Source organism: Artemia sp. Qi Xiang Cuo, chromosome 2, assembly GCF_049724085.1.
Source record: "Artemia sp. Qi Xiang Cuo chromosome 2, ASM4972408v1, whole genome shotgun sequence".
Taxonomy (NCBI): Eukaryota; Metazoa; Arthropoda; class Branchiopoda; order Anostraca; family Artemiidae; genus Artemia; species Artemia sp. Qi Xiang Cuo.
Window position 1 is genome coordinate 55,107,911 of NC_142795.1, and position 15,735 is coordinate 55,123,645.

At 33.3% G+C, this 15,735-nt stretch overlaps 1 protein-coding gene across 3 annotated transcripts in view; it reads left to right on the forward strand.

The window, feature by feature from the left end:
• Positions 1-14,252, forward strand: part of Ube3a (ubiquitin protein ligase E3A) — a 54,538-nt gene extending 40,286 nt beyond the window's left edge. For all 3 annotated transcript variants that reach the window (XM_089101916.1, XM_089101899.1, XM_089101906.1), the window contains exons 9-12: positions 1,879-2,046; positions 6,597-6,752; positions 8,612-8,829; positions 13,962-14,252. In XM_089101916.1, the coding sequence (XP_088958042.1) occupies positions 1,879-2,046; positions 6,597-6,752; positions 8,612-8,829; positions 13,962-14,082 (663 nt within the window). In that variant the 3' untranslated portion in view covers positions 14,083-14,252. The remainder of the gene's footprint in view (positions 1-1,878; positions 2,047-6,596; positions 6,753-8,611; positions 8,830-13,961) is intronic.
• Positions 14,253-15,735: the final 1,483 nt, after the last annotated feature.

Below are 15,735 nucleotides of genomic sequence, written 5' to 3' on the forward strand. Positions count from 1 at the left end.
TTTTTCTTCTTTTTTCCGTTATGGAAAAATCACTTTGAATTATGGGGAAATTTTCAATGAGGGAGGGGGCTGAGTGGTAATATAGTTGCCATTAAATAAAAAAAAATACAAATCACAAAGTGAAAGAGTCAAGATACATAATATTCAGTCCAGATAAAATTAATACTTCGACGGTATTCTTGGCTGGAACGGATAAAAGTTCAGTATCAGAGACAATAAACTTTTTAAGGAATACATAATTAAAACAAAACATTTTTGCCATCTCTAATAAAAAGCAAAACCTGTCCGCTGGGAAGGTGGAGAATACAAAATTATTGAAAAAGAGGAAGAAATAGTAGCTGACCACTAACACCACAAGTACCATCACGTTCAATAAATCACTAGTGAATAAATGAATATAAACCCTTTTTACCTCTAGAAACTATTTCTCATCATAATTACTTATGCTCTAAATGATTTCTTTTCTAAATAAAGAGAACCATTAATATCTTAACCTCACTTTTCAAAATATTCTGTTTCCAAGCCCCTCTATATAAAATGGAGAAACGTGGAAGAAAGGCCCCTAGGTACATAAAGATCAACCCTACCCCTTGTACAGTGATTTTGAACAGTAGATCCAACACACAATAAATAAGTTAAACAATGAGGTTAAAATGCTGTTGCAGTCCAAAAATAAACCGGATTGTATAAATTTGTCGAAGGCTCGCAACCGGGAAACTATTTAAATTTCAAGAGTTTTCTCACATTAAATTCTGCGTCGATTGGGTGCTGATAAAGTTAAAGAAGTTGATAAATTTTTTCAGTTAGGCAAGGAATAAAACCGAGCAGAGGTTTTTAACTTAATCAATTGCAATATTTGTACTTGATCTTAACTGGAAAATGTTCAGTTAAAGGGAGAGGGGAATTAAGAGAGTAGTAGTTAGGAGTTAGGAATTATTATATAGTAGTTTTAGGAATTATATTATTAGGAAATATTTTATATTAGGGAATTTTGTAAAATTTTATAAATTTATAAAATTATATATTATAAATTAAATTTTATATATATATATATATATATATATATCAGTTCAAAAGAGCAAGTCAGTCAGGCTGTTGAAAATACTCTTTGGAGCCAAAGCAATCAAATGATGCTGAGGAAGAATTGATAAGATGACAGGAATAGGAGAGAGAGTCATGCCAAAACATAATAAATTGATAGATTTCTTAGACTTTACTGTTTTTTTATAAGTTTATATTTTGCTTTTATCGCCCATTAGCTCAATTAATGTATTGGTTTTAATTAATGAATAGTGATGAGAAGAATGGGAATTGTGACCTTTTAGTACCGTATAGTAGACTGTTAATGCTCAAACAAATATTTCCGTTGACTGTTATTGTGATTATCATTATTGTTGGTAGTCTTATTATTGTTCTAAGTATTTTGACTATATAAAGAATTTTGTTATCGTAATTTTCTATTATTGATATACTTAGTCTTTTTTCGGGGTTTAAGAAAGGCAAGGACTTAAGTATGAAATGTTTTATTTAATTTAATATGTGTATTCCCGTTACAGTAAGCTTGGTGAGAACAACGGGCTCACTATAATTCTTTTATTTATTCTTTTATTCGTGCACTACTTATTTTCTCTGTAATTAAAATGTTTTCTCATTGAGCACTACACACGACCAGCCTTGGTGTTTCTAATGATGCTGTTTGGGGTTTTGTATAATATCCCTTGATGCTGTGCTATCATGTAAGGCTAAATGGGTTCCCCAAATGGATATTCATTTTGGCACGAATGTAGGAAGCAATTATTTTCTTTTTTAACTTTTTCTTTTACACTGGAATTCTTTAATTCTTTTTACGTTTTTCTCATTCGTTTCTTATAATTGTAGGTGTTATACCGCACTCTAAGCGAGATGTTAGAATACCCAGGAGACGACTTTGATGATATTTATATGATGACGTTTCGTGTTGCTTACACGGATATTTTTGGCTCAACTCTTTTTCATGATCTCAAGCCGAATGGTGATGAAGTGCCCGTAACAAAAGACAATAAAAAGGCAAGTCGTCAACAGGGCAGTATCCAGGATTTTTGGTCGGGGCGGGGGGAGGGCTGCAAAAAAAAACTTTATAAAATGCAACAAAAATTTGTTTAAATGTATTTTTGTTACTTTTGTAGGAGTCGGGCGTTTTTTTTTTTTGGGGGGGGGGGGTCATATTTTGTAAACCTTGATTGTAATACGTTTACTATGAAAAAGTATTTTAATTGTAAGAAGTCTTCTTTGTCTATATGTACAAATATATGTTACAGTGGAAGAACGAAATGTAGAAAATATCGACTTTCAATAGTGATGTCAACATTCACATAGTCGCTTTGTGTATATATCAAATATTCGCTAATATTTTATTTACACCCCGCTTCTCGAATTAGCTGCATCGACTTATATATACATATATATATATATATATATATATATATATATATATATATATATATATATATATATATATATATATATATATATATATATATATATATATATATATATATATATATATATATATATATATATATATATGTATATACATATATATATATATATATATATATATATATATATATATATATATATACATATATATCTGTCTATAAAAAACATGTCATCTATTGCCATCTATAGGTATCGTAGATATAGATATCTATTAGATGTATATAAAACATGTGTATATGTCTTTTTATAAAACCATTTGTAAGGTACATTTGTTTTCACTTTGTTGGAAATCAACTTTTTGAAAATATGCGCCCAAGTTTTTGGAATATATCGTTTTTTTTTTTGTTTTTTTTTTTTGTCAGAAATTTGTATTTTCAATTTTTTTTTATTTCAAAAATTATAAGTTTTCCCTGTTCATTCGTTTCACATGGCACTAAAATTCCCTAAAAACTTTGAGAGGATTATTTTGTATGTACTAGAGAGGCGGGTTGACACATTTTGGTCTAAATACTAGGTAACATTACTTCTCAAGGATTAAAATGGCTTCGGTGTCAAGAGTTCCCCGAAGAATCTATGAGAAGGGGTATTTCTTTTTGAATTTAATGTTAATGGGAGTATTTTCTACATTTTATGTTCAATTTTGTTCATAGAGTATATGTCAGGCCATAGAAGTCAGAGTCTTCCGTTCCAACAGTACCTGCTAACACAGTTTGGCTGTCTTTAAGAAAACGTTCGACATCAGGGATTTGTACAGTATCACCAATTTGAGCAGGAGAAAATATATTTGTTGCTTGCAATAGATGATTCTCTTTCACAACTGCTCTTTTTTAGAATTTCACTCGTTTTTCTTCAGTCAAAACTTGATGTGAAGACGTGTTTGATCGCAGGTTCTCCTCAATGCTTTTCTTTTGAATATGGTTTTCGGCATGACCACCGATACAAATTTTTTCAGAAGTATTATTTTCATCATGCTGTTCTCCCGGTTCAAAATCCTTGGTAATTTCGTTACAATCAATGAAGGAGTTAAAATCACAGATGAGAGAGGGATGGCGAATGCATTTGCCGATTATTTTAGGAAAGTTGGAAATAAACTGGGGGATCAAATTTCTGATGGAACCCATGATCATAGAAAATATTTACCAAATTAAGTAGATAGGTCTATATTTATGTACCTATCCAGTTTTTGGAGTACCAAAAAGCTGCTACTAGTTTGAAAAATGGATTTTCTACAGGATGTTATGGTATGTCGACTTCTCTGTTTAAAGATTTAGCTGCCCTAATTTCTCAGCCGCTTTTACATATTTTTCATTCTTGCATAAAAAAATGCATTTTTTCCATTTTGTCTTAAAGTGGCTAAGGTTGTACCTTTATTTAAAAAAGGGCGACAAAGATGAAACAATTATAGGCCTATTACAATTTTATCACCTGTTTCTAAAGTTTTTGAAAAGATAGTAAAGGGTAGGTTTGCTTCATTTCTGATAAGAATGATTTTTTTTTTTCCAATCAGTTTGGTTTCTTGAGTGATATGTCAACAGATCAAGCAGTAGCTGCTTTACATCATTTCTAATCAGAGGCTTCGGATGATAATTATCTGGTGGCAACTATTTTTTTTTTTTACATAAAAAAGCTTTTGATACAATAGACCATGCAATTATTCTTGATAAGTTGGGAAATCTAGGACTTCGTGGAATAGCTCTTGATTTAGTGAAATCGTAATTATCTGAAAGAAATTTTAAAGTCCAAGTTGGTGAGGAATCATCTCATGTTTTCCCACTAGAAAATATAGGGGTACCTCAGGGGTCTGTGTTGGGGCCGATGCTTTTTTTTAATTTATATCAATGATCTTCCAAATTGTATGCCATCAGAAGAAGAATTACCAATATTGTTTGCGGATAGCACAGCAATTAGTTTGAAGGCGGGCAATGAGGAGGACCTACGATTATCTCTCGAAACTATTGCTTTGAATGTAAATTCTTGGGTTTATGACAATCGACTAATACCTAACCTAGAGAAGTTGGAATTTATTGTTTTTGGTAGAAGTTCGAAGTTTGGTAGAAGTGAGGCGTGTGTCGTTTCAAATTATAAATACTGGAATTTCCTCCACTAAAAGAGTAGATGTATTCAGATATTTTGGTATTAATATAGGTTCAACTTTGTCGTTTAAAGCGCATATCAGTAAACTTGTGGCAACAGTGACCAGGAATCTTGGTTGTTTGCATCGATTGAAGTTTCTGTTTCCGTAGCAGATCATGAGGACTTTATATTTTTCATTATTTGAATGTTATTTTCAATATTGCCCGAGCGTCTGGATGTTGACTCTCCCTTCGCATTTACGAGGACTCTAAATTGTTCAAAATAAATCAATAAGAATCCTGGACCATTTTTTAACACACCATAGGAAGACATAAAAATTATCTGAAACTAAATATATTTTTATTTCTGGGTATTCTTGATTTGCAACGCATTTTTCACCTTAATTTGGGCATATGGTTTTTAAACATCCAACACAGTGATAATTTTTTCCATAGCATGAAACTTTTGGTTGAAAATAAGCATAGCCATTTATCAACAGCAAGGAATAAATACCTTTTCCCGTTTGTTAAAAATGAGAGATCAAGACTAAGTCAGAGATATCAACTTCCCCAGATTGCCAACAAATATAAGCTATTTGATATATGAATGAATGATTGGTTTTTGTTGCCCATCATCAAGTAAACAATTACAAAGATGGAGTATAAAGAAATAGATTAGGAAAAAAAAACTCACTCACACATAAATAAAAGAAAAGAAAGACTTCTAAAAAACACTATATAGCAAGTGAATCACCATGACTATATATATATATATATATATATATATATATATATATATATATATATATATATATATATATATATATATATATATATATATATATATATATCATACATATATATGTTATGTTCCTTCCTGGTATGTAGTGTTCTTGGCAAATTGGAAAAGAATAAAATCATTATTTGTATTGTTATCGTTCATCCGTGCAGTTAGAATATTCAGTATGTCCTGATATTCAAAAACCTGTTTTTGTTTGGCTTTTTCGGAAAGCAGGAACTGAAGAAAAAAGTACAAGAGATAACCTGTTTCTCTTTTATTTTGAATGTTTTCTTCGAAAAAAAAAACAGAAAGCAACTTTTGTTTTAGAAAATCAGTTGTTTAAACTACTAATTCCTTTCCCTTTTGTACTGTATAAAATTTAGAAAGTAGGCTTTACAAACCTTTAGGATCCTTAAGCATGTTTTGCATAGAAAGATAGGATTAATGATCTACTCTTTACCATACTGCTAGGTGTTAAGCTAATTCCAAGTATTTAAAAATATTTATTTTATGAAGCCGCCGTAAAAGAAATTAAAAGAAAATAAACTTAGATAAAAGAGATATCAAAAGAAAATATACAGAAGAGAAAAACAAGATGAGATACAAGTAGAGCTGAATAGGTAGTTGTACAGACTCATAAAACTAATGTTAACGACGTAATAAGAAGGTAGAAGTTTTGTTTGGATAACATAGTATAACTCATACATTTCAGCTTATAACAAGGCAAACAGAGAGCTAGAACTCGATATGTCTTCTTTATCATAAGAAAGTAACCAACAACGACAACAAGAAAATGCAGACTTCTCAAAAAGGGAAAAAAGGTAACTGGAGAAAAAAAAATAACTTGAGGTAGGAATGATAATCATCAAATAAGTTGCAAAATGCGGCACAAGATAGTTTTCAAACCTTCTGCATCAAAATCAATGCTCTCCCCCCACCCTTTTGTTCCACATGGTAAGTTTCCTTCATTAAAAACAAAATCAAATGAATCCTTCGCATAGATCTCGCTGCATAGATAGTGGGACATTTGATCACAAGAAAAAGCAACAATAAATTGAAATAAAAGGAGACTCAGGTCTGTCAAAGAAATCTTTTAAAATCCCTGACTTAAAAATTGAGGCAACTGAGGACTCATAAATTGATAAATAACTTTAATATGAAGTAGATTTTTCGCAGCATTTCTTTTAAGGTTAAATTCAAGGTGCCTACGTCGAAAAAAAAAATACAATTTTAAGCCAAGATTTTTATTTTTTTTTAATATTTAGGAATTTGTGGATCTATACGCGGATTTTCTGCTGAATGGAAGCATTGCTACTCAGTTCAAAGCTTTCGCCAAAGGATTCAAGCTAATTGCTTCGGAATCCCCTTTGTCTCAGTTTTTCAGACCCGACGAATTGGAAGAGCTTGTTTGCGGCAGTCCAGTAAGTCTTTTTTCTTTTTCCTTTTATCTTTCCCTTAGGGTTCGGTCCAAAGGAGCATTCTACACAGGCATTATCAAATACTTTCGTATAGAAATGGAACTTTCAGACCTGGAGAGTGATACAGCTTTGGATCTAATCTTAGTCTACAGTAAGACCTTATTGATTAAAGTTACTCCAACTCTTATTTTTACTTCTTAAAGAAACAGCATTGTCATTAGTCCCTAAGCCTTTGAAAGTCTGGAATGTGACTGAAAGTTTTCTATAGAATGCCGGTTAACCACATTTTTCAATGTGGCTCGACCAGGGTGTATGCCGTCAGGTAGGTCAGTTAGGCACTATCCATTCTGTCTGAGATTGAATTCGTTTCTTTTTCTCTTTAAAAACCCATATTTTGGTCCATCCACATTTTCACCTTAAATACTATTTATATTCTATTTTTAATCAAGTAGATATTATATGGGTATTCCTAGAAAGCAGAATTTTCCTATGCATTAACATTGCTATATTTACTGTAACTAGCATATGCTGGAGAAAGAAGTGTAAGAGTCTCAATCTTAAAGAAAATGTCAGAAGATTTCTCCAAGCATAAGGAGACAAGAATCTAAAAACTGTGTCTGTTTAAGAGTTAATTGTCCTCAGGGTTTGAGGGGAAGCATTGGGAGAACCCCTTTCTGCGTACACATAGTTTACTTCACAGCCTTTTCACTAAGGAACCCTTATTTTTCTTCTTCCTTTTACTAATTGACTGCCCATTCAACTAAATGAGCCATAGTTACATTCACTGTTTATGCTCAAGAAGAGATCGAGTTTGCTTAAAAGTCAGTGTCACAGTCAGCGTAAAAGCACTGCCTATGACATTCTGACAGATGCTACGACAAGCAGGAGTAGAGCTAATGCCCCATTTGCAACGTAAGACAAGAACGTCGTTTGCAGTTTACTGAAAATTAAGTACATTTTAAACGTTTTCTCTTTTATAACTTTAGTAAATAGGAAATTGCTGAGATTTTCAGGAGTGAATATATTAAACTGTAAGTATATATTAAACTGTAACCTGTTTCGTTTTTAGGTTTTACTTATTTATTGATAGTGATTTATGTTCATTTTAAACTCTGTAAAACTTTTTTTGTGGAAATTTTTTTTCAATAAAGTCAATAAAGAGGTATCTTAAGTTCCTTAAAGCTGCCATGCTGCCACCAACTGTGTATAACCATTGACTATTAAGTAATCTACTTTATAGTTCAGTTGCAAATAACTTTGGGGTACTCCCGTCATTTCTTAAGAATGTCTTCTCATCTTTTTTTTATATTAATACCTGACAATAGACGACGAATAAGGAATTGGCTTATTTGGTGTCATGAGTAAGTAGTGTAGATTATTGTAATCCCAAATACTGGGTTTAATGGCAACACCCCCGTATTACGTAGGAATATTGTATCCAGGTTGTATGCAAATTAATTGCTGGAGAAATAATATCAATCCGCCTCGATCTTTATATTAGAACCATTCGACTTCAATCATTCAACGTTCATCGAAGATTGACCCCTATAATCGTTTTATAATTTCTTCTATTTCAATATTTCTCTTGTGTTCTGTATACTTTTTTTTAACTTGTGCCTCTCGTCCTCCCCGAAGAAATCACAACAAGTTTCTTGCGTGCCTCTCTGGGCGTAAACCAATGAGTTTTATGTGTTACCCAAATTTCAACTTTTTTCAAATTTGTCACTTCCCTAAAGCCAATTTTTAGAGAGGAAACATTGATGTGCTTTCATGATAGTTCTTTTTTGACAAGTTTTTGTAAATTCTTCTGACAGTATCATTCATTTGCCAACACGATAGCCTAATCACTATTTTATTTTTAGGAATTTGACTTCACCGCTTTAGAAAGTTCGGCAGAGTATGATAATGGTTACACCAGAAGTAGTGATGTTATTAAAAATTTCTGGTCAGTTTTACATAGCCTTGATGATGAGGGGAAGCGGCAATTTCTACAATTCACTACAGGAAGTGACCGTGTCCCCGTCGGTGGAATGTCCAAGCTCAAACTCATGATTGCAAGAAACGGACCGGACACGGATAGGTAATCTCTGATCTTAATATTCTTGTAACTATGTGGCATCTATGTATTGTATGTCGTTGTGTTATTTTGTATTAGCCATGGCCCGTAAAGGCTTTTATTGTTAATAAGTATAATATCCCATCATGTTGTTTGCAGTACTACCCCGAAGGTAAATGCAAGTAAACTTCAATATTTCAGTTTCTCTTCTGCAATATTTAGGGTACAATCTCGTGTTAGAAATTAAATCTACCTATCATGCCATCCTGAATATGGCACTTGAGCAAAAGCCTAAAACAATATGTACTATTTCTTGTCTTGAGTTGGCTTTTTGGTCAAAACCTTCTAACTGCTTTCGTTGCTTTTTGAGAAATCTACGAACTGAAAAGTTATTTTTACCCTCTAGGTTTTTCTTTCTTTTTTTTTAACTATAAGGAATTAGAAATTCTGGAAATGGTTAAATTAGTTAACGAAAAGTAAATTGCAGTAAAATCACAAGGAAAAAATATCAGGAAGCTACAGTACCCGAAAGAAACTTTTTTTCATACAGATCATTGGTCCGCGTAGCGCAGGTACCGATCTCCTGATTCTATGCTCTCGCCCAGAAGTGCTACGTTTTGATGGGGGCAAATTATCCGACACTTTCTGTTCCTCCGCGCCCAATTTCTCCAGGTACCCATTTGAAGCTGGATGAGCTCACAGAGTCACGCCGCTGACCCTAGTCCCAAACAAAACAATTAGCGACACCACGACCCGAACACCTGCCCCAAAGGACATAGGATTGCATGTGAAGTGTACCAACCTCTCGGTTGATTCAAGGAGTCCATGGAGAGAAAAATCATTAAAACTAAATGCTAAATTATGTCCTTATAATTTAGGCTCAGGGACGGAAACAATCACTAAAATTAATGCTACATATTATTGATGCTAACCCTGCTCAAAATATGTGTTAATTGTCTGTAAATAAAATCCTGTAACGGTAACCCTGCTCAAAATACGTGTTAATTGTCTGTAAATAAAATCCTGCAACGGTAACCCTGCTCAAAATACGTGTTAATTGTCTGTAAGTAAAATCCTGTAACGGTTAACCTGCTCAAAATACATTCTCTATTGAATACCCCTGCATTGATATATAATGAAAAAAAAAATAGTTATAATACTTTAATACATAGAACCCGATTCACTCTTTACTTATAGGCCTACTAATCGATGTTACAGAAAATAGATTCGCAATGGTTTTCTCGAGGAAAGTTCTAACTTCTAAAATGGATAGTATTTCTTATCACCAGGGAAAAAAAATATATTTTCTGTTTAATATGAAAATATGTTTGTTCAGGATATCGTAAAAAATCATAATAAAGCATGATATGATAAAGATAATATAACTCACGTATCCTTTGATCAGAGGCTTCTCTGGGATATGATGTCTTATTTGTCTGATTCTGCTGCCTGATTTTCTGAGGAGCGTTCTTTTCTAGATCCAGTTGTAGTGCTAGTAGTACTAGTGGCGAAAGAAAAAAAAAGCAGAAAAGAGAAAAAGACTGGCGAAAAATTAGAAATAAGACGTCATTGCTTCCCATGGGAAAAAGTTAATTTTCTTTTTTTTTTTTCATTCATATAACTGAGATTTTTGGGGCGTTTCCTCCCTTTTTTGAAAATCAGGCAAATTTTCTCAGGTTCATAGCTGTTCACGGGTAGCCTAACATTAAACTTAATAAAAAAGTTATGTATTTGGAATTAGCATAAAGAGCCAATTCTTTTTATGTATATATTATATATATATATATATATATATATATATATATATATATATATATATATATATATATATATATATATATACTATATATATATATATTTATAAAGAATGAATATATATTCTTTGACTGGTAACAAAATTCCTTTGTTTTGAGTTTTGGTTACAATTGCCCTGAGTTTCTCCTTGCTTGCAGTTCGCTATAGCAAACTTTTGGATATTACTTCTTAGATACCATAAACTGAAATGCATTTTTGTCTAATCAGTTGTCATAGTACAGTGGTGAAAGGACTCTTGTTCATATATGAAGGATTCGTTCTTTACTATCGTTCTTTAATAGATCCAGCTATGTGCTGTATAACATATTACTTACAAAAGGCACTAGATTTAGCAATTTCAGTGCTTCAGATGTTTCTGTGCCCCAGGTGAAAGTACTCTTCTTCTGATGTGAAGGGTTCGTAATAGCGTTACGAAGGCATGGATAACTTTTCTATAACATAGCACAAAAGTTAACAGCATTTTCAAATAAATTATAGGAGTTGAGAAATGAACTGGAATAACACTTTCTGAATAAAACTGGGTTTCGATTAATTATATTTCCTAAAGGTCTTCTAATATAAGAGGATTTATTAAGAAATTATGTTAACTGTAGTTAACCAAGTAAAAAGGAATAGAAATTAACTATGCAAAGAAAATATCAGTCATTAAAGGACAATCTCAAGCTACGCCAGTTGAGCCAATTCTATATCAAACATTCCGTTGCCATCTTGCATTACTATAAATGAAAGAACATGCGGCGATTTTTTTACGCATGGCCCCCTTGAATGTTTTGCCTCTAATATTCTTTGTTGCCCTGATATATACCTAGTCAGTGGTGTCAATTTGGAGGTTAAGAACGAGGGCGGTACCGCACTCCATGATTTGTCTGTCTCCCTCTGCATAGATTTCGAAAAATACCTTTTTTCGGTATTTTCATTAACAAAAAAATTTCTTCTTTTTTTTCACTGAAAAACTTGAAAAAAGCAATTAAGTTTCCTATCCCTTGACTATATATTACTGATCAGGAATGAACAGTAATATATATTTAGCAATAAAAACCAAACATGATAAGCAATGAAAATGCACAACTAGCAATCGGCTGTTAACGTTAGAAATTAACATGAATGCTGTATTTTGTAAATTTGAAGCGGTTTATGTAACGAAGGAAAATGGCATGCCTTGTAGAAAACACAGTAGAGGAAATATGGACTTACAGAAGAAAATTCATTAATCAATTGGAAAAAATCGACGTACATGTGAAAAAATTGTAGTAGGCTATTTCTTGAAATTTTTAAAAGACGTTTTGATATATTCCGAAATGACAGATTTTCATCCAAATAACTTCCAAGATATCTAATATTATCAACCCGAATTAGCATAACAGTGTGAAGGTAAGAAGAATTGATCAGTTTTATTTCATCCAATCAGTGAAAATAACATATATAGACATTCTTCCTCATTTAGCAAGAGTAAATTTATATTGTCCCAATCAAATTTAGATAAAAGTGTTTTGCCAAAGTTACGGAAAAGCGTTGATAAATTTGTATGATATGCGAAAAGAAAACAACATCATCTGCAAACATGATGATTTTGCAAAGTGGTAGCACCTTAGGTATGTCATTAATGAACAGAAAAATAGGTTCAGTCCCAGGACTGAGGTTTCAGAGACCCCACAACTTATCGAATAACTATCGGGGTGAATCACGACACACAAGATTTCTACGCGATAAATAAGATGCAAAAAATGTATACAATTTGATAATAAAAGCATGTTTTGTAATATCTTTAAAGGCAAATGATGGTGAACAGAATTAAAGACCTTCGCCAAATCAAGAAATATCGTTAAATCATACTGATCACTACTTACTAAGACTTGGTTCCTCCTACGCCAGTTGGGACATAAGGCGACAACGGTACCTCTCCGCGAGGACCTCTGAAGAGCTTGCGGTCATAGGTCTTCGAAAGATGAGCCCCGCCATTGTAGCAGCATTCTTAATGCATTGACGAAATGCAGCTTTCAGCTATTCACGTCTTCTAATACCAAGGGGACCCAGCTCCAGAAACCATAGGGGAGCCTGAAATCGCTAATTCGAACATTGCGGTCCAAAATCCGCCATCTACTGCTTTTGATTTTTTGAACAATCAATGGTTGCCTGTTTTTGTCACGTACGAAGGTGTTAGTAATTCTATCAAACCAGTTTATTCCCAGGATTTGCCAAGGTGGTTATTTTCAAAACCTTGTATTCGTTTCTTAAGATGTTTTGTAAGTGCCCATGCATTGGATCCGTACATTAGTACCAGACACTATTATTTAGGAGTTCAGAACTTGAGCTTCAGAGAGTATGCAGAGTTTTTCCAGATTTTACTTTGTTTGGTAAAAGTATTGCCTGCGTAAGCAATGTGTGTGCTAATTTCGCGCTCCAATCCTCCATCAGAATCTATGAGGCTTCCAAGATACTTAAACGCTGCAACTATTTAGCTTATCGGAACCAACATTCAGTGGCCAGCCCGGCATTGTACTGACGCTGTTGCGCATGACTTTCGTCTTTTGGTTACTGATTGACAATCCAAATCGTGCGGCTCTGCTTGGAGAGTACTCTAATGTTTTGTTATAAGTCTTCTCTTACATGAGAAAGAAACACAATGTCATCAACAAAATCACTATCAAAGACATTGTGACTCTCATTGTTAATGATAGGCAATCCAAAAATATTGGTACAGTAAGGATTAAAAAGATGATTTTTAACGTTCAATAAAGCCTTCTTTGATAAGGGTTTCTGGGTAGAGGAGGTTCAGCCCCTAAGGGCAGTCTGGGGGAGATATTTGGTACATGAGCCACCCTCTTCCCTTGAAGTTTATGCCTAAGCTTTTAAATAAGATTGAATATATAGTGTGTCGATGATTGTGCCCAGAAATCCCGCTGAAGCGGAGGGGGGCCTTAATTCTATTGCTGAAATATTGGCTCACAGATTTGGTTTCCTTAAATATTGTGCTCAGTCTACAAAGCCAAAGAAAAAGGTTGAAATGACATAAATACACGATTTCCAATTACTACAGTCGTGGACTTAAGTCTTTGGAATAGCAAATCCAAGTATTTTTTTTTTTTTACACATAATGCTGAACAAATCCAAAATGCCCAAAAAGTATCCTGTGTATCTCCCTCTTGTATGTCTACTGAGTAAAAATACTTACTTGTCAGCAAAGGAAGAACAAATTCGGGGGAGATGATTAAATTTTATTTTTAGGTAAACCTCTGTATCTTTAAATTTTGCTGTTTGACTAAGAGGCTATTGTATTTTATTTTTCATGAATTAGTAAGCCTAACTAGTATTTTCGTCTATTATATTTGTTTTCTTTCTAGGCTTCCTACTGCTCATACGTGCTTTAATGTACTCCTTCTCCCAGAATACGTATCAAAAGAGAAGCTACAAGACAGACTTTTGAAAGCCATATCATATGCTAAAGGTTTTGGACTTCAGTAAACCATAGGAATTCACTGGAATGTTTTATTTATCTAAATAGGCAGTTTTAAATAGAAAATGTGACAGTTCTTATGTCTAATAACTGACTCGAAGTTCGTATTAAGCTCTGTGTTCTGTTCCTCCTTTGTTCGTCATCGCGGTGATTTATTTATTAAATTCGTTCTATTGTTTTTACTCTCTTTCAGTGTTTTGTTTTTTGCCAAGATGCCTCATTTACGAAAGTAAGACTAGCAGGGGTTTTGTATCTTCGAAATTGATTAGACTTTTTCTACTTACTCATTAAAAGGTATAGAATAGAGCAAGGCTTCGTGGAGATAATAAACTAAATAAATTCACGTGGATCTAATTTGGTTGACTGCTCTCAGCTTTTACCGACATTTTTTATTACAAAATTATAAACAATAGCAAGGAGCTCAAAATCAATGCAAAAGCGTCAGTCAAAAATTAATCTGTTGAATCAGGTTTACTGCAATCATGACCCTCCATATAATGGTAGTAAAAGTGCAACAGTTTTTTCTGAAAAGCGATAAAATATAATTACCCTAACTTAATTTATATTGTAATAAGGCTCATAGTGTAGTGTAGAATATAGATTAACAACATTCCTTGACTAGAAAGTTTCTTTTGTTGGAAAGGCTTTTGTTTGGAACTTTAAAGTTTTCAAGAAATTGGATGGGCTTCAAATTATGGCGATTAATGTATTAGCTATATTGTTAATAATACCTCAGAATAACAGTAGCTCAAGGTACGATGTATTAAGCTCAGCATCACACTGTGCAGTCGGTATTGGGGAATTGACCGCGTATTTCGATCTGCTTCTTTTTTTTCTTATTTTAGGCCTAGTGTTGGCGTTTTCTTTGCATCTACTGCCTTGCCTGTATTTTTTCTTTGCCATACCATGGGTGGATTAATATCTAAGACGGCATTTCTTAGTCTTCACAGTGCATTGGGGCCTCATTAGGAGTGAAGCTCACACCAGAAGTGAAATATTATAATTAGCTTCAGTGGCAATGATATTACTAGGGAAGGGGCTATTTAAAGTAACTTGGTTAATATTTCATTTCAATAGCTGCGTGTAAACTGGTGTTAGCTTTCAAATATTTTTTACGTGTACTTTATTTGTTTTTGAAATTTTTTATGCGATAACTTCAGTGTCGGGAAAATCCTAAATAAGTGTTTTTTTTTCTGACTGACCTTGTGTTAAAAATTTAGGATCAATACAACCCCTGAAAAATGGATGGTTGGTTTATCTGTTGCCCACACAAATGGTGGTGGGCGAGTTGAAGGGACCTAGGGATTCCCGAAGGATAAAACTGAATTTGCCTGGTAAAGAAGATTATAGAGAGAAATCAAGAATAGATTTCTAGACTTGTCGAAAAGATTAATGATCTCCATTTGAAAGCAAAAGAAAGTCGTCTATATCAAAAGTATGGGCTGTGGCTAATAAAAAGGCTCAATATTTGTAGAAAAAATCGTAGAAGTCTTAGTATTCCAAGGACAGTTTGTACTCAAACTCCCCCAACCCCCCAAAAAACATGCCTGCAAAACTTTCTCCGCATTCTAGTCCACTACTGCTGCTGCTGAAAATGCAGTAGCACCAGGCTACCTGAGGTCAACACAGCTCCGCACGCTCTTTTTCCACTCCAATCTATT